This window comes from Haemaphysalis longicornis, unplaced genomic scaffold (assembly GCF_048455015.1).
Source record: "Haemaphysalis longicornis isolate Haplotype H1 unplaced genomic scaffold, Haemaphysalis longicornis Haplotype H1 scaffold_5, whole genome shotgun sequence".
NCBI classification, from domain to species: domain Eukaryota; kingdom Metazoa; phylum Arthropoda; class Arachnida; order Ixodida; family Ixodidae; genus Haemaphysalis; species Haemaphysalis longicornis.
In genome coordinates this window covers 80,335,799-80,362,419 of record NW_027526385.1, presented here as the reverse complement: position 1 = coordinate 80,362,419, position 26,621 = coordinate 80,335,799, and the positions used below count along the sequence as shown (strand labels likewise).

At 46.0% G+C, this 26,621-nt stretch overlaps 1 protein-coding gene across 1 annotated transcript; it reads right to left on the bottom strand.

The window, feature by feature from the left end:
* Positions 1-3,866: 3,866 nt before the first annotated feature.
* LOC144138501 (HUWE1-associated protein modifying stress responses-like) lies at positions 3,867-26,457 on the bottom strand. The gene is made up of 4 exons (XM_077670811.1): positions 25,953-26,457; positions 25,323-25,394; positions 18,929-19,300; positions 3,867-9,349 (listed from the first exon to the last, which is right to left on the bottom strand). The coding sequence occupies exons 1-4, from the start codon at positions 26,131-26,133 to the stop codon at positions 9,153-9,155; spliced, it is 822 nt and encodes a 273-aa protein (XP_077526937.1). The 5' UTR covers positions 26,134-26,457; the 3' UTR covers positions 3,867-9,152.
* Positions 26,458-26,621: the final 164 nt, after the last annotated feature.

The window sequence follows — 26,621 nt, the reverse complement described above, 5'->3', positions numbered from 1 at the left end:
AATGGCCAGGACCAACTTTTTCCACTCGCAGATAACTAAAAATTCCAATTAGCGACTTCGAATTATCGAGAGCCGACTGCGTACCTATTTATACATTATATAGTCCAAAAATAAAGCGATTGCACGAGGAGCACACAAAAAAAAAAAAAAAAAAAAACAGAGCAAGAAGTCTGCACGTGTCGAAACAATATATGTATTGGCCAGAGGACTGACCTTCATCAGAGGGAGGTATACAAACATGAGGGCCTTAGACATGGCCTTCACAGTCTCCATCCTGTAAAACAGTGTTCTCTCTCAATTTGTACTGCTATCTGATAAAGGCTAGTCCCTGGTCAATATGAAAGTAAACCTTGTTTTTGTTTGAACGCGTACCAACTTTTTACTGATTCTTTTTCCCTCTACATACATACAAATGAACTCCCGTTCCGTGTTTACCGTTCAAACTGATCACGTGTCTGTAGAGTTTTTTTTTTTTTCATTTTTGAACTGGTTGGAGTGGGATCTTTATTTTTGAAGCGAAGCTTATCAGGCTAGTGTTTCATGTATTTTTGTTGTGCGGGAACAAACTCCCGCGGCTCCATGCGTTTCTGTAGTGCAGGGCGTTCCAGAGCACAATGTGTTGGGATTAAAACAAACACCCCGGTGTGTGTGTGTGTGTGTGCGCGCGCTATCAGCAGGGATTTATACACCCCCCCCCCCTAACACCCCCCCAGAAGGACTTCAACACCCCCCCCCCCCCCCAAAAAAAAAAAAGATTCCACAACCACAAGCACCCTGCCTAGAGATTTATACATCACCCCCCCAAACATCCCACCGCCCCCCCCCCCCCCCGCCCCCAAAATCGAAATTCTGCATAATCCCCTGGCTATCAGAACGTGGTCACCGAAGCCGCCCGCCATTCAAAATGCGATTTAGACATCAAGCTAATACGGATCGTCACTTGAATATGTCTCGAGCAGAGAGGAGCCATGAAGACAAAATACAAGTTGGGTTTATTAGAAAGACTGCTTAGTCCCGATAACAATGATACCAATATCATCGCAATCTTCAAACAAATAACGGAGATATGAAAGAAAACGTGTGAAGCAGTCGCGACCCCCTAGCCAATTTCCCGCAACTTTTCTATGACGTCACGGAACCTTGTTTGTGCGATTGGAGGCCGCCTAACTGACCTGTCGCGACGACACATGACTGGACGTCTGTAATGGGGCCTCTAGTTCCATTTGACTACATCACTTGGATTCTAACGTGCAGTTAACGCACTGAAAATGATGTTTTATTGTTGGCCCGTATGACGTCATTCTTGCTCGTAATACGTCACTGTGGCGCAAAATTTGAAAGTATTTAAATACTTCTTGCTTTTTTTTTTCGTTAAAAAAATCTTTTGTGGCTGTAATGGAGCTGAGTGAGATACTGAATCTTAGTTTTTTTTAAATTAAACGAAGTTGTATTTTCTCTTCATGGCTCCTTTATAGGCACCATTTTTAAGATAAAAAGACCTCAAGTGTATAAATCACTCGGATGTGCATTTCGAGTAGATGAATTATCGATATGCACCATTTTCACAATCAGAATGGTAAGAATGTGTGTGTGTGTGAGTGTGTGTGCATACATGCGTCTTTCCTACCACCATCAACGCTCAAGAGAAAATTAAATTTACTTATGCCGTTCACCTAAACTCGGTGGCGAACAAGCTTCGCTTATTATATCCACCTTCATGGAGTGGAACGAGGCATAATCTGTCTTATACGCGGTCTTTCGTTTATTCTGAATGAACCAGCCATATAATGTCGCTGAACTTTGTCGAAGAAACAAAGGAATAGATCAGGAGGAGTAACATGAAGCTTGAGGAAGCAAGTAAAGTTAAATTATTAAACTTTGCTGGCACCAGAGGCAAGGAACCATTTTGAGCGCCCATTTCAAACACCAAAGTTTAATGAGCTGGAAAATTATTTCCAAGCGATGCGTCAAAAAACTGCTTCAATTATTGCATTCACCAGGGTCCGTAGTATTAAAAAATATAAAGGTTACAGCGGTATGGCCAACACTGTTTTGTCTACTGTTTGCCCAAAATTGGCCAATTATCTCCAATTATCTTGGGAACTAATTGACCAGCTGGAAAAAATATTGGCATATTTAAAATCAGTGGGGAAAAGGCAGCAAGACTGACAAGTTTCACAAAGTTTACTTGAAAATTAAAAGAAGTCGTTTAAAATTAAAAGAAGAAAAGAATGCCTCTAATTAAACAACCGTCGCACGCTGAAGCAAATGAGGTTTCTACAGGTTATAAGTAGGTCACTAGCTACTTATCGCAACAAAAAAAACAAGATGCAAAATTTTTGTGTCAGTGCCCCTTTAAAGGAGCCATGAAGAGAAAATACAACTTCGTGTAATTTAAAAGAAATAGGATTCAGTATCTCATTCAGCTCCTTTACAGCCACAAAAGATGTTTTTTTTTTACAAAAAAAAAAGCAAGTAGTAGAAGTGTTTAAAAACTTTAAAATTTTGCGCCACAGGGACGTGTTATGAGCAAGAATGACGTCATACGGGCCAACAATAAAACAATTTTCAGTGCGTTAACTGCACGTTAGCATTGAAGTGATGCGGTCAAATGGAACTAGAGGCCCCATTACAAACGTCCAGTCATGTCGTCGCGACAGGTCGGTTAGGCGGCCTCCAATTGCACAAACAAGGTTCCGTGACGTCATAGAAAAGTTGCGGGAAACCGGCTAGGGGGTTGCGACTGCTTCACACATTTTATACCTCCGTTATTTGTTCGAAGATTGCAATGATATCGGGATCACTGTTATCGGGACTAAGCAGCCTTTCTAATAAACCCAACTTGTATTTTGTCTTCATGGCTCCTTTAAGGCCAGACACAACTCACAAGTGTGCCCCTGGGTTGCAAGGTGTGCAATTCAGACCCCCGAAATCTCGCATACGCGGCTGTTTCATATGACTAGCCAAACCTCAAACAGTGCAGCCCAAGAGGAGTGATGGGAAACGTGTGCTTGTGTGCAGGGCAGATCGATCGTGAAATGGAAAAGGCCACTAATGAAATGCGAGTGATGCCGAAATTCAAAGAAAACGGGACGGCTATGCATGTTAGGGTGCCACGAAGTTCAGTGTATGCTTTGTCCATACCGATTGATATTAATATCGTTTGACTGAAATAGACTAATTGATTTACATTTGATTAGCCATTTTCGTCCAGGCTTGGCCAATTTATGGGTGTGAGCTTGGTACTACTGAGCGAACATACATCAGCTTTTCAGAACTTCGACGCTGCAAGAATTGGGAATGCATGCGGTGCCCTTGCGACAGCTAATGCTACAAATAAAAACATATTGCCGAGAACCATGCCATTTTATTTTTGTTACTAGAGTATGGCCTCACTCAGCTACCTATCTTGTGTTCCAAGCGAACCGTGCGTTACTTGTTGTTTCACATGCTGCATCAGCAAGCTTGACAGGGAAAGGGAGTAGCTTTTGGGTCCCCTTCGTAGACGACTGTTCTTGTATCAACAGTGTTCAGTGTTCTCAATCTAAACTGATGTTTCTAGTAGCGAGAGCACAACAGATACATTTGCGAAAGCAAACGCGGTGGCATTTGATTTGCCAATGATCGTCTGTGAATGTTACTCAGATTACCGCTTCTTCGATGCTTGTGTGGAGCCCTCCAACAAACCTTATTCCTTAAAGAAACCGAGTCGTTTCTGGCTATGTGACAATAAGTTGTCGATAGATGAAGTCTAAGGTGGGGTGTTGCCTTTCCTCTCACCTTAGCTGACGTTCCGATCGATTCCGCATTTTCTCCACATGAGGTTGTACGCTGCAGTTCAAGACACCACGCATCGCCACCGAACGTCGACAAGCACTCGTGTATTTGTACAGAAGGGAAAATGTGGCATAATCAGCCTGTACAGCAGTCAGAGCAAGAACAGAGCCGCAAAGAAAACGTTGGGAACAAATACAAACAACAAGTTCATGGTACGCTACAGGGGTACAAGAATAATAATAATAGTAATAATACAATAACAATGACAAATCTGAAAAAAAAATTATATATATATGTGGGCAAAAGTTGCATCATGAAAAAGTGTACTACCTCCTGGCTAGAAAGCAAACGCTATAGTACAGCAAAATAAAAGGAGAAACTACAGCACAGCAAGTATATTCGCTTTTGAGAACTGTTTCGTCTTGTTATGGCCAAATTGGCAACCGGTAGCAAGCAAAACTGGCCTTTTGAGCAAATGGTGTTGCGACCAGGATCGAAACCTAACAACGACCACTGAAAATAATGTGCCAAATGGGAAAGCCAACTTTCCATGGGCATGGGCTAGCAAACGGCACATCAGCTTTGCATTCAGTGCTGCCCTCTAAACACAAATGCCACCAGATTCTACAAATTGAGCAACACCTCAGTCTTTCAACACCAAGCAGCACTGACTTTAACCCACGAATGCAGCAACATTTCAGCCAGTGAAGCGGTTCTTCAAGACGGAGTGTCCTCAATTTTCATGTCCTGAACAGTCCATCCACATTTGAGGACATGCACACAGATAGACCGGAAATCAGCCAACTCCAGAGGCAAAAAAATCAAAACTAAGCACTGCTAACGGTTGCCCGTGCTTTGCGAACAAAAGAAATGGATGACAAGCCATCGTTCTCAGTGTTTTTACCTTCATCTTATCCTGTGAGCCTCGGTTGTGAGAGACTGTAGCAAAACAGTTTGAATAGCGCGCACAGTGGCAACTAACTGGCATGGTGAAGCAGCTTTGTCGTGAATTGAAAACTGAAGTGAATATAGATACTTTAATTTCCAGAAGTGCCATCACAAACCCCACCATATTCTCGTCAGCCCATTCAAGCCTTCCACAATGTAAGAGAAACAAACACCCCACCAAGAGCAAAACAACCCCATTTTTTCTGCCATGCCCCAAGAAATCAAAACAGAGCCACGAAGAAAGATTACTTCCTCTAGCTGAAAAAAATTGCCAAACAAGTCTAGTCCTTTATGTCCGATACGGTCTGCAAAAATATCCAAAACAGGAAGCAAAGTTTATCACTAAAGCCGATTTCCACAATGTTTGCAACAGCTGTAGTGTTACTTTAGAGAAATGCCCAGTGACCAACCTACACAGGACGCCTTTGACTTGTTTCTTTTGCAGGCCATTGCTCGACACCAACTTGTACGCTGCATCATAAATTTTTTTAGTCCCAATCTTTACTTGCAAGCTTGCTGCATTCATCAGCCTATACTGATTTTCACGCAGACATTTTTACGACTTTATCCATTAAAAGTGTATCTGGTAATGTCTTGATGGCTGAAAGGTTTTATTACGTAGATGCCGATGCTAGTCGCTTTGAACATTTTTTGCCCCACTCCACCTAATTTCTGCAAGACCTGCCAGTGGTTATTTTAGTGGCTACCTAAGCCTCACATTGTTTAGTAGAACGCGCTAATGTCGGAACGCAAGTCTGTCGCGTGCTCCCCAGCGCTCTCATCTGAAAACTTTCTCTGCACAGAATTGTGAGGCCGTGGCAACGGGCTCCACCACGCTGTGATGTACTTTCAAAACCATTGCTCAAAGAATGGTAAACAGTGATTCGGATGTTGCGACACTCAACGTCATTGCCCCCATTCCATTAGCTGCACAAGTCAATTCACTGAAAAAAAAAAAAAAAAGACACGTCAGTGCTGAAGCACCCGAACAACACAGCGAATATACAAAAGGAAAAGAAAAGAAAGAAACAAAGACCTATGCACAAAACAAAAACCACACTATTCAACACAACAGGGACTCTGCTCGACTGCATTTCTTTGGCAGATAACGAACAGACAACGTGAAAAACGAGAGCAAATCCATTACGTTTTGGCAAAACCGGGTTGTCGGCTGCAGCTACGTCACCGGCATTGCAACTTTCAATCGGAATTGCGTGCAATTTGTCGCTACAGCCATGAGGCTTGGAAGGAATGGGGGGAGGGGTAAAGAGTGGTGCAGCAGATACTGCAAACTTTTTTTTTTCAGAAACTCTGAAAAAAGTGTAAAAGTTCCAATTTAGCGCAATTCTAGGGAATCGTCAAGAATTCAAGCCAGCTGCTGTCTAAAAGGCCATGTTAGAATCCCTGCTTTTAGAAAAAGCACCCTTTAATGCACCCAATGATCAGGGCCTGCTATGAACTCCCGTTTCAGAGTATTTCTCGCCAGAAAGCAGCCTGCCAGTGTATGCACTGCAGCCGACAGCCGACACACCAAAGCCCTCCTTCTGGATAGCGGCACAGAACCGCTAAAGTAGCTGCTCGACACTGTTTATCGTAACAGACCCAGAAAAACGCTGCGGTGCCTCCTTTGTGCTGAATGGCACTGGTAAGTGTGGGGAAATTTTCTAACATTTTATAAGGCAGGTTATTCACACACATTAGCACGTCATATCAACCTATTTCAGCAAAAAGCCCCGCAAATCATCTGAAATCTATTTCGGTTAGCGGAAGATTCAATTTCGCTTCAACTGCCTTGGATCGTGTCGACATTTGCCAGATTTGGTCGTTGCCCCACATCTACCAGTAAATTTCTCCGACAAATACGGAAAAATTCAGGCTTAAATTTGTAAAACCAGTGGTCAAACTGCCAAGGCCACTCCAAGCAGCCTCTACTGCTGCTGATATAATGAACGGTGCTTTGAATAAGTGTGGGTCACTTTACCAAAGCCAACAGTGCTATCAATGACTGAAATCTTGGCCAATTTAAACTTTGCAGTCTTTGTAGACATCATACAGCTGATGACATAATGCTCAGCTCTGTTTGATCCCTCTCTACCCCCCCCCCCCTCCCCCCACTCCCAAAAGAAACTCTCTTGCGCACTAACAAAAACCCTTCGCAACAACAAACGTAAAAATGCCAAGTTCAACCAATGCTGCTACCAGCATGCAACAATAACCGAGATACACAAAAGAACCTGTACACAGCAAACAATGCACTGACCACAAACGATATCATTCACAACTTGTATGCCTTTCCCGTTCGTACGCCTTCACACGCGCGCAGCTAAATGCCATTCGAATAAAGAAAACTCAACTCCGAGGTTATTAAATACGCCGATTCGAGTAAACAGCATTCGAGCACAGTACATTCGACATGAAATGGCATTTAGCTTCCGCTCGGGGACAGGCGCTCAGACCATGGTATGGCACGTGTGGGCACAAATAAAGGCAAATGCACAAACTCATGCAGAACCTGGCGAGAACAGCTGGCTTCTTTGCCGAGACGACTTGCATACTCGGAGAGGGAGGTCTCCTTTACGAGCAGAGCCACAACAACTACGCATTTGTCTCGCACGCTAGCTCCTCTCCGCACTCTGCAGTGCTGGTAGCAAAGACTCAACTTCCAAGCTCCCAACGCTGTCTTACACCGAGAATATGCAACAAAGGCACAAATCGACTGACAGCTCTGAATGAACAACGAAAAAAAAAAAAAAAGAAAAAGAAATTGTAACAAGTCTTTCGCAGCATGAACTGAAATTCAGATTTTCAAATAATTGTAAACACTGCTTCGTGCCAGATTACAAAATTAATCCGGGAAAATTTGCAAGCCCGCAAATGAGGGTGGAACCAAAATGGCAAATGGAACGCAGTGCCAATGACAAAGTGCTTGACAGATTCCTTTTAGTTCATCCAGTATGGTGCACAGCTCTTGATGCACAGCTCTTCCCTTTCGGCTGCCATAAAGAAAGGTTTTCAATACCTTTTTGCAATACACTACCACGCTAACGTGCGAGTTGCAACAGACGTTTACATTCAAACGAAGAAAGATGCCATGAAAGAAACAAGCGGTGGGCAAATAATAATAGACAACACTAATTTGAATGCAAGAACTCATTAAACTTGCTCGACTCCCAAGAGGAAAAGCATGGTCAGTTTTACAAACTCTTTCGAGCGCAATTACAAATAGCGCTTGTCATTTTTCTTTTGCACAAAGATGCAAATACGGCTTCAGCTTGCAACGGTACTAGACATCCTTTGAGCGTTGTTTCATTACACAAATTGCCAGCTGATGTTTCTTGCATACCTACTGTATAACTATGGGTGTGAACCCGGGTCTATGCAACAAACTAACTGAACAGACAAAAAAATCGAAAACAATGAAACTCCTTTGCCACTATGTCTTGCTAGGTGAACTAAATGTGCACACTCACGGGGAAAAAGACATACTAGTCAAGATGGCAGCAGAAAAATAGATACCCTTGAGACACTCTCTGCAATCTGCCGCTATTTTTCATTGCTCTTCAACATCGAAAGATGCCCTTCTTTGCATGCCGCCTGCCAGCGCTGCTCCAACCCAACGCTGCTGCTCTCCACAAATCAGTACTGCTAAAGAACTTCACAAAAGTTTGAAGTGTGTTGAATACCAATCTCGCCGCCACGCTTCACTCTCCACACAAGAGCCGAGAATGCGGATTGTCTAGCCGATCCGACGACGGTTGCTTGCACGACGCCTACTGGGGCGACGCAGCCGGTCAGTACCGGCAAGTCTGTGCAAGCTGGCTCCTGTTGAGACTTTTCCTTTCGGCACACAGTCTAGCCAGGAGTGGCTGCCGACTTTCACACTTCACCGATCACATTCCAAATGCTGTTCACACCAGCAATCCATTCAATCCACACAAACACCTTCCAAGACGCTCTCTTCCTCTCATCGTTGCTGAGGCTTTGCAGCTGAAGTTTGAAATTGACCAGAGAAACCAGTGGCCGGCGACAAGGTCAACCTTTAATTCATCCCAACGGCCTCTTGCGCTTTCCAAACTGCCTTGCTTCACACACCGCGCAAGTCAAACGCCGGGCGACACTGACGTAGTCGAGCCACGATGCCTGCGAGATCACTGTTTTCGGTCCTATGCGAGACTTTCGGCGGGAAGTACGGGGGGCAGGCTCAGAGCCCTGAAAACGTCGCGAACGTTTCAACCCAGTGGGTTTTCGCTATGGCTAGCAGTTGCTTCAGCATACAACGATGACGGGTGATGCGAGATCTTTTTTGCCGGTTTTCCTCTTTTCTTTTCAAAGTTTTTTCAGAGTGGGCAGTTGCTTGGAGAGCGGTGGGGGGGAGCTTGGCATGTGGCAGGCTTGGGCGAGGCCATGAAGAGGTGGCGGCGGACCCCTCAGATGAGGCGTGGCCGTTTGTGAGTTGGCGAATCCATCACCACGTCTCCAGGGCTCGTGCTTCCCGGAGCGTTGCGCTTGCGCGACTCGACGTGGCGAGCAAACTCCTCGGCGATGAAGCTGCTCAGACTAGCCGCGCTGCGGAATCCAGGTGGCGAGACTCCGCCTCCGCCGTGGTTCCGGCTCGAGCCCAGGGCTGCGGGAAGGCGGGAAAAACAAATGACGACACCCACGAGCTTGTGCAAGCCAAAGAATTATGCACAAAGACTCCTCTCAATGCTTAAAGGGGCCATGCAGACAAAATACAAGTTTGTTTTATTTGAAAAATTTCGTGTTTTATGGTGCCACAAGCGCTTGTTCGAAAGCAAACGATGCTTTTTTAACCGAGAAATTAATTTAAGTTAAAATTTTGATTCTCCCCCCCAAATCGTATGCAATGACATCACAAGAACACGTCTTCAAGCTGTTGCGGAGCCTTGTTTACCATTAGTCAACCTAGACGGCGCCACCATACCACGAAGGGCCATTTTCTGCCTTTGTTTTTGACCGTATTTCTACCTGGCTTGCTTTTGTTAAGGTAGAAAATAAACATTTCGTGAAACATGGCGTTCGCTCGACAAGTGTGGTCGCGTAAGACACCGTTGATTACGCCAATCAGCCAGTGCCTGAGACAACCCCAAAGCGTCGCAGGTCTGTGCAGCAAAAACAAGCATAGTGTGCGCAGTACCAACAGCAGTACGCATCAGTACTTCTATGGTTATGTGTACTTTTGTAACTTCCACTGTTTACCCCACCATTCTTACTGCTATAAAAAGAATGTTCCCTAAATTTAAGCGCAAATAGCTCGCTCGGCAAGCTTGTAAGCCCTGCCTAACCTGCATTTGCTTTTGCCGGCCTCAGCCAATCGCACAGTTGGCACGTATGACATCATAGGATCTGTTGCGGGAAATGAGCTAGTGGGCCACATGGCCATTCCTTTTTTTCCTAATTTTGCAGCTTATTTGAGCGCAGTGTGCGTTAAAAGTGGTGTCAGCATGATTCTAACGAGGCAATGTTTCGAATGAACCAGACGTGTTTTGTCTGCATGGCGCCTTTAACTCTTTCGTTACCGCGCCAATTCAAAAGAGTTCAATTTGAACAATACTTTCGGAGTGCCTTTACATAGCGTCCCAGCCGTTGCTCGAACAAATAAAGCTGTTTGGAGTTGGGTCAGAAAATGGCCTTTCAAAATCAGTTTTGTTTTCATTTTTGCAACGGAAACGTGATTTTTGACACACTTTTGAATCACCTGGGTGTGGAAAAGGGGCATGGTCATCGCGCGTCACTACCAGCGAAGAATGTGTGCCACTCGTAATTATTCGGCATCAGCATTTGCTTTTTGTTATTAGGGCATGAATGATGAACCAGCAAATTATTTTCAATCGTCAGGTTTACATTCTGACAGTAATAATCCCAGAAATTGACTCAAGATGTCAAGCAGTGCCTGTTTGCAAAGCTACTTTATGATTTTAGGCAGTTTTATTGACTTTTTGCACGTTGTTCTAAGTTGTGTGGTAGTCCTACTTACCCCAGGACCATTCGCGAACAATTTGCAACAGTTTCGGTTTCGTTTCTGCATCGCGAAATTCCTATGTAACGCTACTACGCGGTTACCCAACTTCAAGGCTACCTGCCATGGTGCCTTGAGTCCGCGACTGATCCTCGAACAGAGCATGCTGCTCCTGATTTCACTGAACCCTAACCCGATTTCTGCGATAACAACTTCACATGCAAGTCAAAAGATCACACCCAGTCGCCAGATATCTGTTCCGATGAGGACAGCGCTTTAAACCGGCCTTACACTGCCAGCTGTTCGCCTTCCAGTTTCGTTTCCATACGAGGGTATCTCCAAGGGTCTAGTGTTGATGCTTAGTTGAACTGTCTATTCGGACGAAGTCTCTGATAAGTTTTGATAAGTTTTTGTACTGTTTCATTTCGAAATGTTAGGTGGCACTGCAATGGAGGAGGCTCGTTGTGCTGATCTTTTTTATCGCGCAACAGCTACTCGGCCAAAGTTTGCAGGGCACGATTCTAGCGCATCGTACCTCATTTTTGCAAGCAAGGCTACAATTGCGAGTAAGAAGATAATAAAGCTCAACTTTATGTTTTGAGAGATAACTGACCATGAACGTTAACAAGCATCAAATACGGAGTTCCGTTTTCAACTTCATGCATGTTTTTCCGCATCACATGCTTGGGGCTGGCTGTAAATGCAAAGTCAGCCATTGACATGATGTTTTCACGTTATGTGGGGGCAAGTTGGTGCCTCTGATAATGACAAACCGCCAGGTTTATTCCAGGGAACCACCCGAAATTGCACATTTTGAATTGGAGGTTGGGCTTCACCGCATGACACGAGCACCGTGCATGCTAACATTTTTTTTTATATCTGACAAACTGTTCCGCGCAAGTCGACATTTCTTCTAGGGCGTGTTTTTGAAATGTTTCCCTGCAACATGTATATTCCAATTTTTTTCTACTACCGGTGGTTTGTTACATACATTTATCATTTTTTCCGACATTTTGACAAAAATTTTGATTTTGATATTTTTTTCGCAACTATGATAAATGAAAACATTTAAACAATCGTGTTATTGGAAAGGCCTATAAATAATCTGCATTTTATGTTCTTGCAATTAGTACCCAACAATTTTTTTTAGCAGAAAAAAAATGTTTTCTTGGACCCCTAAAAAAATCGGTCAATTTTCCCGCGGTAACGAAAGAGCGTCTAACAAAAATTCGGTGCCCTTCCACTCTGCGAAGAAACATGACCAGTGAAGTTGGCCGTAGTGCAAGGACGTTTGTAATTTGCGATTGAGTATACTTCCTAGCTAATTAGCTGAAGGAAACTTAGAAGGACTAGGGTTCTTTCTAGCCGGTGATGTGTGCGTGCTTAGACATAAAAGACACCAATGGCACTCCACAAGCCCCTAAAGTTGAATGGGAAAAACACCTGCCAAAACGTCACTCCAGGCGCCCTCGAAAATAAACACAAAATAATATCTTTAGGGTGCGAAAAATGTCTATTCTAACCCTGTTTGTCCAAGCAGACAATACAGATCAACCCGACTATTGTAAAGTTCCGAAAGGACGTCCACCCCAATTACAGAGTTATCAAGTGCAAAATATGAGATGGCCGAACTTCCGGGTCAGGCGTACAAAACTACAAAAAGTGGCCACAGCACCAACGAAAACTGCAGAGATATCAAGTAAAAAGACAAGATGGGCGAACTTTCGGGTCAAATGCAGAAAGGACAAATAAGTAACCTCATCAACACATGAATAGATGATTTGCGTTATGCTCCCTCATCGTCGCTAAACACATCGAACCGTGCGCTGCTGTCAGTATCGAACACGAGCTGCAGCGCTTCGTCCATTATGCTCATCCGTTTTTCCAGTCCCCTCGCCCATTCCATGCTGGCAGAGGCCAGGCACTGGTTGAACTCACAGTCTTCAGAACTGCGAAGGCTTGTCGAGATGCCGCACCGTTTAAACGATGTCAAGATAGTACCTCCCTGCTCTTCTATTCTTCCCATTTACTACCCCTTCCTCCTTTCTATTTTTCAAGTCTACTACACCCCTACTCCTCCTCTTGCCAGTGAATCCAGACAGGTTGTCTCTCTAGTTTAAAATCAAGACATTGGCGGTGCTCGCAGCCATGGGACGGTTTTGTAGAGAGAGCTCCCCAAACTTTCGAAGGCGTCAAACCTAGCGCAATTTTTGGGGGGTGGGCTATCTTTGGCCTTATTCAGTAAATTAATTATTTCACCCCTAAAGGAGAGTGGGCGATGTTTCGAGAGAGGGCGTTCTCTCGGAACTTTACGACACATTGAACCCACTTACATTGAGTTGTCCTAGTCATGGTATATTCGCACTGAGAATGTATAGCAAGAATTAGGCTTATATCAAACAATAATACCAGCGACCTACGATATATCGAATGGCATATGCCACAGAAGTGACCCGCCCCCCCCAAGTAGACTTTTTTTCGTGGCGAAGGAGAAATTCTGTTGGAACACTTTCAAAGCGTTTAGCCAGGCCGCACATACGCAGTGGGCGGCTCTTCCCTCTTTCTATCATGACTGCGTTGCCACGCCGTGTTGGGCGATCCGTCGACACACCACACGCAAAAAATTATCCTGGCCCGTCCACCAAACTTTTTTTTCCTGTTCATAGTGTATGCGTTGTTCACACTTTGTGGGCTTTAGTGCTACTGTCACTGAATAATGGCTTATTTGACGGCTCTAGCTGGCGGGAAGCGGGCAAATTTGCCTTTCGCCGTGAAGCTGGCAATCATAAATCAAGTCATACGTGGTGAGATATCACCCTCGCGGCGCACAAAATTTTCAAGAATACCCTCAGCATGATCGGCAGGGAGCTTTGATTAACCATCTTGAAGTTGGTTATGGACAGATGTTACTAAAGAAACCACCCCAAATCAGTTCGAATCTGCCGCTTGTGCGTGCCAGTGTTGCCAAAGTGTGGAGTGAGCTGTCGGAATTTCCGGACATTATTTCCGGATCAACGGCCGGCAAGTTTGTGTGTGCAGTTGATGGTGTCACAGCCATGCGAGAGTTTGTAGGACTGCATTGCCGACATCGCACCAAGCGCGAGTAAAAGCATGCAATGAGGAAAGCAATGGCTCGCAACCTTCGAGGTTACTGATGCACTCACACTAGTCTGGTGGCTCCTTCGTGAATGTAAACGGTTGCGGCCTCAGCTGCTTCAACTTTTCATAAACAATGTGGAGAAGTTTATACTTTCTCAGGCAGCGAGATTGTTCAAGCAGGAGAAGATACAGCACTATTTCGTGCAAAAGTAACACAGTTTCACCAATAAAGTGTTTTTAAATATAGGATGTGCTGTTAAGATGTCCAATTCCTTAGAATGCTTACCATGAGATTCCGAACAAGCACCCATTACGACATAGAAAAAGAGATTTGAAACGTGCATCTTTTATCGGTGAACAAAGCCAGGTGCAAGGCAACATAGCACAAATTAAGAGGGAGAAGTAGACTTGGGTTGGGCGTGTAATGCGGAAAACAGGCTACCAGGGTAAGACGGTCGCAACCAAGCGATGGCACCAGAGGTGAAGGAAGGCCATAAACTCAATGGAGGGATGAAGTCGGAAAATATGGCAGCAAAAAGGCAATAACGGTCGGAGGAATATGGGAGAGGCCTGCATCCTGCAGTGGACACAAGCAGGCTGACGACGACGAAGGGAAGAAGGGGGGTGAAGGGACTGTTGAGTGATGGTGAAAGCCACACATGCTGGAGGGCAGTACGTGGCACCGGAAGTGGCCCCAGTTAAAAAATTTTGGTGGCACCACTGAAAGAAACTGCGAATTGATGCAAAACATGCCCGTGGAGAATCACGAACACCCAAGAAACAGATGACGACGCACCACGGGACATGCCGACACAGTCAACACAAAGAATTGCTCAGCACTGGCTACACAACAAAGTCGATTCATTTGATTTGATTGAGGGGTTTAATGCGCCGACGCAACGCAGGCGATGAGGCGCGCCGTAGTGGAGGGCTCCGGATTAATTTTGACCACCTGGGGATCTTTAACGTGCGCCGAAATCTCGTACACACGGGCGTTTTTGCTTTTCGCCTCCATCAGAAAAGCGGCCGCCGCGGCCGGGAATCGAACCCGCGACCTCGTGCTCAGCAGCATACACAACAAAGTCAGCTGAGCGACAAGGATGAGCGACTGAACCAGTGCACAAAGACACTCGGAAGACTCATTCCTGGCTCAAGATGCCACTGCCAAGCAAGCACACATCTTTATCTTTATTTGAGTCCAACCTTGTTTGGCAGCCCGATCTCTACACACCATTTCGCGTTTTTCTTTTGGCAGTGTTGGATCCCTTTGGTGGCAGCATGTGTTCAATTCTGTTGCCGAGGTGTGGGTTGCTGTACCCGAGGATACTGTGGCATGACCCTTCGGGTACAGCAGCCCAAAAGCAACCGCAAATCTAACAAAAACCAACCGCTTTCTATTCTTGTAAAATGTTACTAGCTCGTGATTATTTTGCAAGCCAGGTTATGTGCATCACGGTACTAATACTACTCTAAACTGATCCAATCTAATGCTTAGGTGCAACTCAGATTCACTACTGTGGTGAGCGCCGCAAAACAAATATTCGAACTGCGCGGCTGCAGCTTTTCTATTTCTGGTTTCCGTTTCGCATAACTCGAAAAACTGCTTCAACTTTCATTTATTTCTTGTTATGGCACTTTGAGTTGACTGGATATTACTGCGTGTATGTGTACGTGAATGTGTACGTGTACGTGTATGTGTACGTGTATGTGTATGTGAACACACACAAAATGTGCAGACAATTACTTCAAAGGTAATACGACTTACAGGAACCACTGGCACTACACGGCTATGCAATCATGATTCTCCAAGGACAATGTTTCATGCGGTATGCCCTAAACTTGTTTCTTACAACGAAAAGAAAACAGCGAATCGCGTAAGAAGCTACGAAGAATGACGTCTTCAGCCTGCAAGGCCTTCAAATAGGCGCAACACTTGCATATAAAACCCACAACTGTAGCTTATTATCGGCGTCAACTAACAGCTGTCTGGTTACAATTCTTGCTTCAGAAATGTGGGGGCTTAGGTTTTATACCTGAAGCTTCCCAACTGGCAGAATCGTTGTTTTTTAGATCTGTGGTCCATAGTTTTATCCTAATATACACTAGAGGGAAATCTGTTGCCACAATTGCGTGCCGTCGTGCTCACATTTTTCTTCCCCTTGGTTTGGCTAGCCACATTGTGCTTTTCACTTTTGAAGCCAAATCAATATTTTTTTTCTACTTCTGTTTTTAACAATTTCTGAAGAATAAATTTCTTGGTGCTCCATTTCTGTTATACAACTTCAAATATTATTCTGTAATGATATTGCTGCTTATTTGCAGCCACACGCAACTTTTGAGCTTGTTGGCAAGCCATGCCCAGAAACCCCGGAACATTTCTCCGTGGTACAAGATGGCACCCTCGCTCAAGTGCGGCTCACCTAGACACCACAGTCAAACACCGCGATAACGAAATCTCACGAGTACGAAACTCCCGCGTAAACGGAATAGATCTCTGGTGAACGTCCATAGAGGCCCATGTATTTCATATCTCGCAGCAACAAAATGTTTTTGGAAAGCGATCCCCCGTTAACTGAATTCACCGCAAGTCCGGTCGACATTTTATCTACCCATTTGAGGCTAACAGTGTCCAACAAGTGCTCAAGCGCATTTTTTTGGACTCAAAGTGCGTAAGCTTCTGTTGCATGGCCGCCGCCATAGAGTTTAACTGCTAGTGTAAACGTCACCTACACGGCGTTCACGCTTCAGTGGGAACGATGGGTCGTAATGGAACCAGATTGCGTAGGATCGGAACGTAGCTACGGCTGTGCATATTGAGTTTTTCTAGGAGAAAACATTTACTGCGCAGTTCGGCATTTATGAATTACTCGGTGCACAAGAAATTTGGTTTCTGAAAACTGCCGTGGAACGAAATAAGACGGCGCGTTTAGATAAAAAGTACACGCGGAGAAGAGGATTTTTGTGGAGTGTGTCTGCCACTTGCCATCAACTACAGCGGGACACAGAATTCTTTAAAAACTATTTTTAAAAATTCGCTGCTCGTAGTGTTTATTATTAAAAAAAAGCTTTTGTGCTCCTAAAAAAAGAAAGGAACCATTTACACTTGGAGAAGTTATTTTAGCATGAATTAGTGACATTCATCAAGCTGCGTTCCCATTGGCCACTTGTCTGGCTGGTCTACGCCGCAGGAGCCGGTGTTTGCATGAAAAGTGTGGCTGTTCCAAGCAGTTCACAACCTTTGTCAGCTTCAAAAATACATTGTTCTGCCGAATGAGCGTTGCTGCAACTCCTAATTCGCAGGCAACTTCACCGCTGGGCTGTAGCAGACGCGGCCTCTTGCGTCTTTGTGCTCAGTGTGCTGGCAATGAACCCACTCGATTCGCAACAGAACATCTCCACTCAGGGCGCCGTCAGCACGCGCGAGACACTCGGTTCAAGGCGAAATGTATTTTTTAATGCTTCTTCTAACACCCCGCATAGGCCAAGGAGTTCATGCAAGACCACGACAAAAACGAAACTGGCTGCACGATCTAATCCATAGTATCTTTCGCAAAGCCATCGAGTGGCAATCCGAATCCACAACTACCAATCATGTCCGTTGTGGCGGATGATCGCAGCGCCAGATTCCTCTCTATAGTTCATCTCATAAGCTAGCTTCAGCACTGTGGAGGCTACATTGTTATCAATAGTGCGCCCACTGAGGGCGCCTAATCCGCCGTGAAGGAAGTCCTGAAAGGACACTCCCTTCTCCCCTCTCGGCAAGTGGCACCGCACGGCCCCGGCGCCTTTTGTCGCTTCCTTCGCGGTGAGTTAGGCGCCCTGAGGGGCTGAGGGGGACAACAATGTAGCCTCCACAGTGCTGCAGCTAGCTTGTGAGATGAACTATAGTTGTTATTGTATGAAGCTCTATGGCCGCTGCCATATTTGTTTACTATGAGACCGTGCAAAAGCCGGCCACGAAGGAAGCCACGCAGCGACACCGCCGGGGGCGACACATGGTGACTTGCACACTCAAGGCACGTCTTTGGCTTAGGCTAGCGTCACTTATTTAGTGGCTCTTGCTTGGGCTACACTAGCCGGCTACCGCTGAACAGCGCGCGTGTTCCTTGCGTGTGTGGCAATTGGCACTTCACTCTCAATCAAAAGCAGAAGTTTTTATCACTACAAGATAAGGCAGCCATCATTGCCCAAGTCAGTGGCTGAAATGGAGAAAGGGAGGATATCACGACGAGTTTTGAACCACCTGCATTCGCTCTACCATTTTCAAAAACAAGGACACCACTGTTTAATGGTGCACGTGCGCAAAACAAAACAGTGACAGCTGTGGCCTTTCTGGACGTCGCCAAAGTGGTGCTCAGTTTTGCAGACAGCACTGGAATGAGGTGCCACTGACTGGCAAAGTTCGTCAACAGAAGAAGCTCGACTTCACTTGCACGCTCGTCGGACATACTCGGCTCGTCAGACATACTCGGTGCCGAGGACCATGGAGAAAAGCGTGCAGAGAAGGCGAACCCGTGGGATGCTTTTGACGCGTTTGACACAATTTGGCCCTTCTGAGGCGTGCACGACCGACTAGCAATGAAGCACTTCTAGAAGTGTGAGAGCTGAGCTGTAAAGTTACTGCAAGGCAAAGCTTGCAAAGTGATATAACTGACTTTCGGAAATAATTTTTGGTTAGCAGACAGTTATCCTGCCAGTTCTGTTTCATTCTCGTGGCAACGAAACTCCCGCAAAAGCATATTTTTCGGCTTTCCGCGGCGGTTTCGTTATTGCGGAGTTCGACTGTAGTTCCAGATTTCCCTCCAATCCACCACAGTGGCTAAGGACACAGATTCGATCCCAGTGCAGGTGGCTGCTTTTCAGACGGGAAAGCGAAAGCGCCATGTGTCGAGATTTCGGCCCAGGTTAAAGATCCCCAGGCGGTCAAAACTAAGCTGGAGCCCTCCACTACAACGTGCACCATAGCCCAACATGTAGCTTTGGTGTGTTAAACCCCACAATCGATCAACTAATCATATTTCCGTCAAGTCTGCCTAACTATGAAACTGTACACTGTGCTCAAATGTGCATGGGCCTTGATGCCGATGACACGCGCTGCAAAAAAGTTGACGTGGAACACGGACGCACCCGACGAGATGGCCAGCGCCTCACGGAACGTGTCCAAGTCCACATCGTCAGGGTCTCCCTGGCCCCCGCCAGCCGGCCGCTCGCCGGCGCCGGGTGTGATGAGCCGTGAGGAGGGGGCGGCCGCGGCCACCACCCCGCGCAGGGAGCCCGGCTCGAGAGAGAGGCGCGGCCGGGGAGAGCCCCCCCAGTTGCCGTGGTGGTGGTAGTGGTGATGGTGGTGGTGGGGGGCCTTGCCCGACAGGAAAGCCAGCAGGTCCTCGCGCCGAATGTGCCGCTTGCGCTTCTTGGCCCACGCCAGGACGTCCTTGTTGCGCCGCTGGTAGCCCGACTGGAAGCCCAGGTCACTCACTCGCCGCTGGGTCTCCAGGCACTCTGCAGAGCACACCACAATCACCATCATCCTGAAAAAGCCTCGCCCAAAACGGGAGAATTCAGCCAAACACCGCACCAGAGGGGCAAATCTCACTCTGGTGAGGGAATGCTATTTGTGGCTTCAAGAACCTTTCCAGTATGGTTGCACCTAACTGGTGTAGCCTCCTCTGGTATCCTGAGACGTTATAACTTACCAAACCAAACAGCCCATCATTATCATCATGTTATAAACAACCCAAGACTTCGAATTTCAAGGGGCCCTGCAACTGAGGGTTCCAGTTGCCAGGGGTAACTCCCATTGTCACCAACCTTCGTCACCATCTTGATGATAATGATCTGCATCATCATCAAGATAATGCTTTGACCTTTCAGTATGGTTGCACCTAACTCCTGTGGCCTCCTCTGGTATCCAGAGTTGTTATAACTTACCGAACCAAACAGCCTATCATCATCACATCATAAACCACCAAAGACTGAATTTCAAGGGGCCCTGAAACTGAGAGTTGTGGTTGCCAGGGGCAACTTCCATTGTCACACACCTTCATCACCATCCTGATGATGCAAATGGTTATTCCTAAGACATATTACTAGGAACAGCAAGCAACCTTGACATCAGTCACGCAACGGAAATATGGATGACCACGTCTGCCAGCATACAAAGCTCGAGAGCGGGCAGCCGAACAGAAGACGGATGCTGCTCCCACCTAAGCAAGGCAATCATCATCGTCAACAGCCTATTTAGGTCCACTGCAGAACGAAGGCCTCCTTCACTGATCTCCACCCCTTTCTGTCCTGTGCTGCCCGAGTCAATTCTTTGCCTTCAAATTTTTTTATTACATCTCTCCAATGAGTTCCTCCTCTTCTATTCCCTCTCTCGGTGATGGGCATACTGAGAGACTAGTGTTTATCCCTTGCGAAGGCTGCAGGTGATAACACCTCAGCAGAAGGAGGTAGCTGTACGGAGGTTGAACACAAACATAAAAAAAAAGGGTAAAAAAAATGCCGCAATAGATCAACGGAAATTGGTACCATATGAGGGAGAGGAGGGAATGCTTCATGCCACCATATTGTCATTCCAGGCTAAGAAACATGCATTTGTGGCCCACGAAGCCTCTATTCACATACTTCTACACCTGTCAAACCCTTCACTTGGCCACTTGCTTTTAGAATTTACACGGCCACATTCTTGGAATTCTTTTCTTCTTGTGCGCAAACCCATACAAAATGATTGGCCAAGTGGCGATACAGCTGCTGCCATGATGGAAAAGACAGCAAGGAATGCCTACACATTAAAGAATGCAGAGTAAATGGACAACTTTTTGAGCAAATTTAGAGTGCTCTGATAGCCGTAGAGTTGCAATAGTTTGACAGATATTTTACGGCCACTTAGACAAACTAACTGGCTATCCTTTAACCCCAATATAAAAAAAGCGGTTCTGATGTTAAAAGAAGTATCTCGGGGGCTCTTAGACACACACCCTTCCACTACGGCACGCTTCATGACCAGAGACCGGAACTTTAGGCAAAATGCCTATTTTTTCCTTGAGTCCGTATCAAGCCTATTTAACATATAATCATGAACTAAGGGAAGGGGAGCATATTGATGCAATAGTTTATTGTGCCTATAATGCCTATTTTGACTATATGGGCTTTTTAGCGCCTATTTTGACTGTATGGGCCTATATGGACTTTTTAGCCCCTAAAAATCCTTTTTTTTGTGTTATCTGTGCTCTTTTTGGTTTTTTAAGTTGCTGGTCTGCACTGACTGTTCTCGCTTCAGGAACCCGCAACAAAGTGTTCGTCACACCCAGCCTTGGGCACGTTACCGAAAAAAAGTAACAGTGTTACAGTTAGCTAACCCAAAAAAGTAACAGTTACAGTTACGAAGCTTCCAAAAGTAACTAGTTACAGTTACTGTAAAAAAGTAACGTTGTTACTTTCCCGTTACTGTATGAAACTAATTATTAGATAACAAGATTTAGCTTATTAAATAGAAACGTACGAAGGCATGGGGGCCCAGGCAGCGGTTGCACTTGCTTTGTGTCGACAGAAATGGCTGCCAAACGTTTAGAAAAAGTACGAACGCGGAGGCCGAACTTATGCAGTACTATACCGAGCTTGAGGACAAAACAGACGAAACAATCATTGTCAACTAAATTTATTTTTACCTACAGTGTTGTCACTTGACCACCTTGCATAATGAGGGAAAGGGGGAAAAGGGGATGGGGGTGGTGGATCGCCGGAAGGCCCTTTGGAGGAGAAGGGAAACGGATGTGAGAGTACTTCGGTTGTCGAGGTGTTTTTGAAAAATACCAAAAAAAAAAAAAGTGCTGCCTTAGCATTTTATTTCGTACTTGTCATCGGAGACGCGGACCAATTTGAGCTATTGCCGAAGCGATGTCTGTCCGTAGGCCCACGAAGTACGACGTCCCCCCCCCCCCCCCCAGAATGAGCCAAGGTTATTTCCAAAGGGAATAGAAACTGAACTGGACGCTTTACTGTTTTTTCCTATGGCCCCTGTCCTCACAAAGGCGATTTTTGTCGCCTCGACCAGGAAACACTTCTCCCAATCCCAGCCTTTCACAGCAATCACATCCCCGATCCCAGAGCCCGCTCCCTTCGTTGCTTTGAGGCGTAGGCCGAACGAAGCCCGCCCCAGTATTCTTTGCGCCCAACATTCAGAAACAGATGTAGCTACAGTATTCGTTTCTGCCCCAGCTGTGAAAACGAAGTAGCGAGGCTTTCTAAGAATATTTCCTCATGCTGCGGCAGTGTGGTCAGGCGTCTGCCGGCCAAGATGCTGGGTGGTGTGTTGGGGTCGTCGTATGTGTGAAGGGGCGTGGAATTCATTACTTCCTCAACCTCTTTCGGGCACTGTTGACAGCTCGACGAAGCCTCTAGACCAGGGGTTCCAAATACGTGGTCCCAAACACGGCCAGGGGTCTCAAAAGCGCACAATGGTCGCAAGCAACTGCGACTTGTGAATCGAACACTCTACAGTGCGCACAGGGCTGGACGAGCGCGGGGACGTCGAGAGACTCCCCGTGGCGTTTTATGACCCCACAAACGGGGGTGCCCGTCGCTAATGAGAAGGTGACGCATTCACCGGAGTTTTCCAGGCTTCCGCGAAAGTGCAAAGGATTCAGTACACTGTGCGGTGTTTATGGATGTTTTCTTTCCCCTCTTTGCCTTTGTGTCAAACAGTTTTACTGCACTCCAGACGTGGCGGAAATGGTGCAGCCGCACATCGTACTCTGAGTTCTAGTGTCAACATGCGTCCACATGTGCTTAGGCGTGTGTCGCAGCGTTAATTATGGCCTGGGTGAGAGCGAAATCGCCCTGCTGAGGGCCTCTAAACATTTCTAGTCCAGCTGTTTTTCACCCATGCGAAGGGAGTGAGCTGGCATACATGAAGTAGGCGAAGGCTCTGCTGAAGAAAGTCCGAAAAAGTGGAAATCGCGAACTGCACATCGGCCGTTAACGAGTGTTGCTGTTGGATATTTTTTTATAGAAACGAAGTAACTATAACGGTATTTCTTTTTACAGTCACTCCATAAAAAAGTAACAGTGTTACAGTTACAAGTTCCTCTAACTTGAATGTAACTAGTTACAGTTACAAGTTACTGAAAAAAGTAACTAGTTACCGGTAACGCGTTACTAGTAAGTAGTTACCGCCCCAGACTGGTCGCACCCCATTCGCAAAAAAAAAAAAAAAAAAAAAAAAAAAAAGAGAGAGAGATCCGCGAGCTATGCCAAACAAGCCCAGAAACGCAAACCGTGCACAATTCACCGCCACGTAGACCTCGTCACATCAGCCGAGCTGCCAAAGGTCCGTACGCAGCGAACCGCAGCCAACCTTACCCCGACGTCACCCTTGTCCACACGAGATGTCCTTCTGACGCGCTGTGTCTGCGGACCAACGGCGAGAACTTTTGCCCATGTGCCCCCTCCATTGCTAACGCAATAAAAACCACGGCACCGATGAATCTACGGGATTCAACGGTGCTGTGAAGAGCTGAGCAGGTCGTTCTGCTCTGTCAACGAATACATACCTGCAGTTAAGATCTTTCTTCAGTTTGCACTTTTGTCTTCAAGCAACAGTTACCGATTGTGCCTCTCCCACCGCATCTACTATTGCTACGACTTAAAAATTCGGCTAAGGGCGAAATTTACTACAAATACACTCGCCGGTACTACTAATACCATTGCAGACGACAAAAGCGTCGCAGCCGAAATTGCTTACACCACACTACCCTGGAACGTGACTTGGCACATTTCTATGCTCATTGCACACTCTTAGCATAAAGCATTCCCACAGGTGAGAGCTTTTGCACCACTTTGACTAAGAATGCTGAGCTCATTTCGAAGGTCCAGGACTTGCCCGCCACAATCCCCAAAGGACCGGTTTCTGATCGAGCCATTCCTGTCTGACAATCGGCCATTCCATTTGATAAAAAATTCCTGGATTCCCTGTGCTAAAAGAGCTGCCGAAGGTTCTGTGCACCAAACATACATTATATTCCAGATGGAATCATGAAGCGTCCCATAGAACAAGCAAGCTCCTCTAACTTCAGTGAGTGTTGAGTGTTGTTTTTTCGCACACAATTATCGACCGAAATGAGGTACCACTTCAGGCCGCAAATAACTGAGACTGGGGTGCCTTGCCATTGCTTTTAAGCTTTTTCCCTGCATTTCCCGTCAATCTGTTAAAATAGCAACTCTTTTGTGCGGCTGATTTTCACGAATAAAATAAAATCACTTTCCCACTGCACAAGACTTAAATTGTCTGCTGTTTTTACTGCAAGTCATAAATTTGTCGTAAAATATGCTGCTGAAGTAAATATGAATTGAGCCTATATGTGCGCCCTAAACAACAGTATTTGGTGCCCAACATTCCTAAATGGCACATTTCAGTGCCTATTATAGGTGCTAAAACCGTGATTTTTAGTGCCTAAAGTTTCGGTCTCTATTCATGACCGTAGTGTAGATTCTGTACTTTTGATTTGTTACTATAACTGCTCATGCACACACTAAACAACAAGAGCATTAACAGGTGCTAAAAAAAATGTCAAGCCTTGCAGCTCATTCAAAATTTCTTGCATTTTCATTCAGTTTGCAGCAAATCTTAAAAAAAAAAAAATGCGTTGGCAACATCTCGTTAGGCACCAGTTTGCTACTGCAAACTGCATAAAAGTCTATTCAATAATGAATGTGCTATTGCTTCAAGAAATCTGCCTGTTTACTGGGGAGCTATCTTAATTTAAAGTGCCTTATCTTTTCAGAATGGATTCCAATAAAAAGGCGTTACAAGATGGTGGGAGGATAATCTAACAATCCACATGACTCTGAATCTCGAGATTCAGGTAATACACTATGGCCTAGCCATAAACACCAATACAGCTGCAATAGATATACTTTTTGCCAAATAGCCAGTGTTTCAGTCACACTGATTACTTGAGGTCCTCATTACAGTGTGGAAGACGGTCAGACATGTCAGAACACAGCTCCAACTGTCCCAATCCCTTGGCTGTTACTATGGTTTTACACTTCAAGCACCAAACGAAGCCCAACACTTATCCAGTTAGCATATCTCTCGCCAGTTCATGTCTCGCACCAGCAACAACTAGCAAATTATAAAAGATGTGAAAGGCACAACAGGTGCGGTTGAGCTCCCAAAAGGCACATGTGTTGGGAAGTGTGACTCATATTACAGGCTTGAAAGGCATCGTTCACCGACTGGTGGGCTCTTGGTCGTGTACACATGAAAACAGTCCTTTAGTGTACATTTACTGGAACAATAATCTCCTAACGCGTTGCACCACATATGCACGTACTGACAGCTCTGGCTTGCTGATATGCAAATCAATATTTGCCAACACTCGCCATCTGCCGCAAGAGACACAGCTTAAAGGCTTACCCTTGATAAACACTTTTATCAATGCCACAATCACCATTGCGGAGATTCGCTGACGTCACTCAACGCGATAAGATAACCGCGCCAGCCAGCAAAACACAAGCTCACCTTTGTAGAGGTTAGTAACGCTGGACGCAGCGTTTTGAAACGGCACCCACAGGGACACTCCATGCTGGCGATCTGCGGAAATAGTAACGGAAGGAAGCACTGTCGGTTTATCACGCTTCGCAAATAGACGGGCCGTTTCGCCTGTCGAGCGTCCCACTAGCTTTTTATTACGTTCGAGCATACGAGCGCGTTTAACACGAGGTCGATACGAGATGTGCGACAGACAGTTCAGACCTCGTGACGCCTGATGCACGTTCATACCAGACGCTTTTCAGAGCCCAACGAATTGCGTTCCATCTTTTTACTTGGTGATGATGGGCAGTTGGGGTAGCGTCGAGTCGCTCTCCGGAAATGAATAAACCATCGAGAGCAACTCGGAGCGAGCTACGATATAAAAGAAAAGAAAACAAACAAACAAAAATAATCGAAAGCGACTCTGCCGTCCTTCCCACCTCCCGTTCCCTTCCAGCCGCTGGGAAACTAAGCCTAGCGGCGTTTGGAACGCGTTGCACGGTACACCAGCTTCCATTCCGCCCTCCGCCAACCGTTCGCACGCTCCTTCGACAGCGAAGGGCCGTAATAGCCTCGCCCGTTGTGTCGAGCGAGCGACTGCAGCTCGCGACGTCGTACCTTTGTACAGCTGCGCTACGCACGTAGCCGAGTTCTGAAACAAGAGCCACAACTTCTGCGACGATGTGTCCCGTTCGTTCTGGATCTGGCTCTCCAGATCGGGCGCCCGCTCGACTTCTTCGATGCACTGACGCTCCCAGTTGGTTATCCACGAATCCAATTCGTCGTTCCGTTCGGCCATGGTGCTGCTACCTCAGTCGAACGACGACAACGACCGAGTAGCCGTGGCGCCCAGCGCCGTTTGATATCGACGTCGTCGCTTCTTTCGCCACTCTTTCCTCTTTTTCTTTTTTCTTTGTTTCAACTTTCCGTTGACGACGAACAAACTTGTCCGACGGAACACGACGTTCTCGAAGGCGTTTTGCAGACGGGCAACACTTTTTTTCTCTTTCGCAAGCGACGCACAACGCGGACGGTTACAGGAAAAACACCAGCAACGAACGGAGAGTACAGCACGAAGAAAAACCAGCAGCTACTGGCCGACCGTTCTAAAGTTCCATAGACGGTGGGAGACGCCTAGCGACAGCTTGCGCAACTAGCGCTCGCGAAGGGCAGAAACTGACAGAAACGTCCAAATTATTAAATAGGGTTAAAATACAACTTTTTTGTTAGCAAAAAACGTTATCAGTCACCGTACTGAATATATATATATATATATATGCTAGTGCT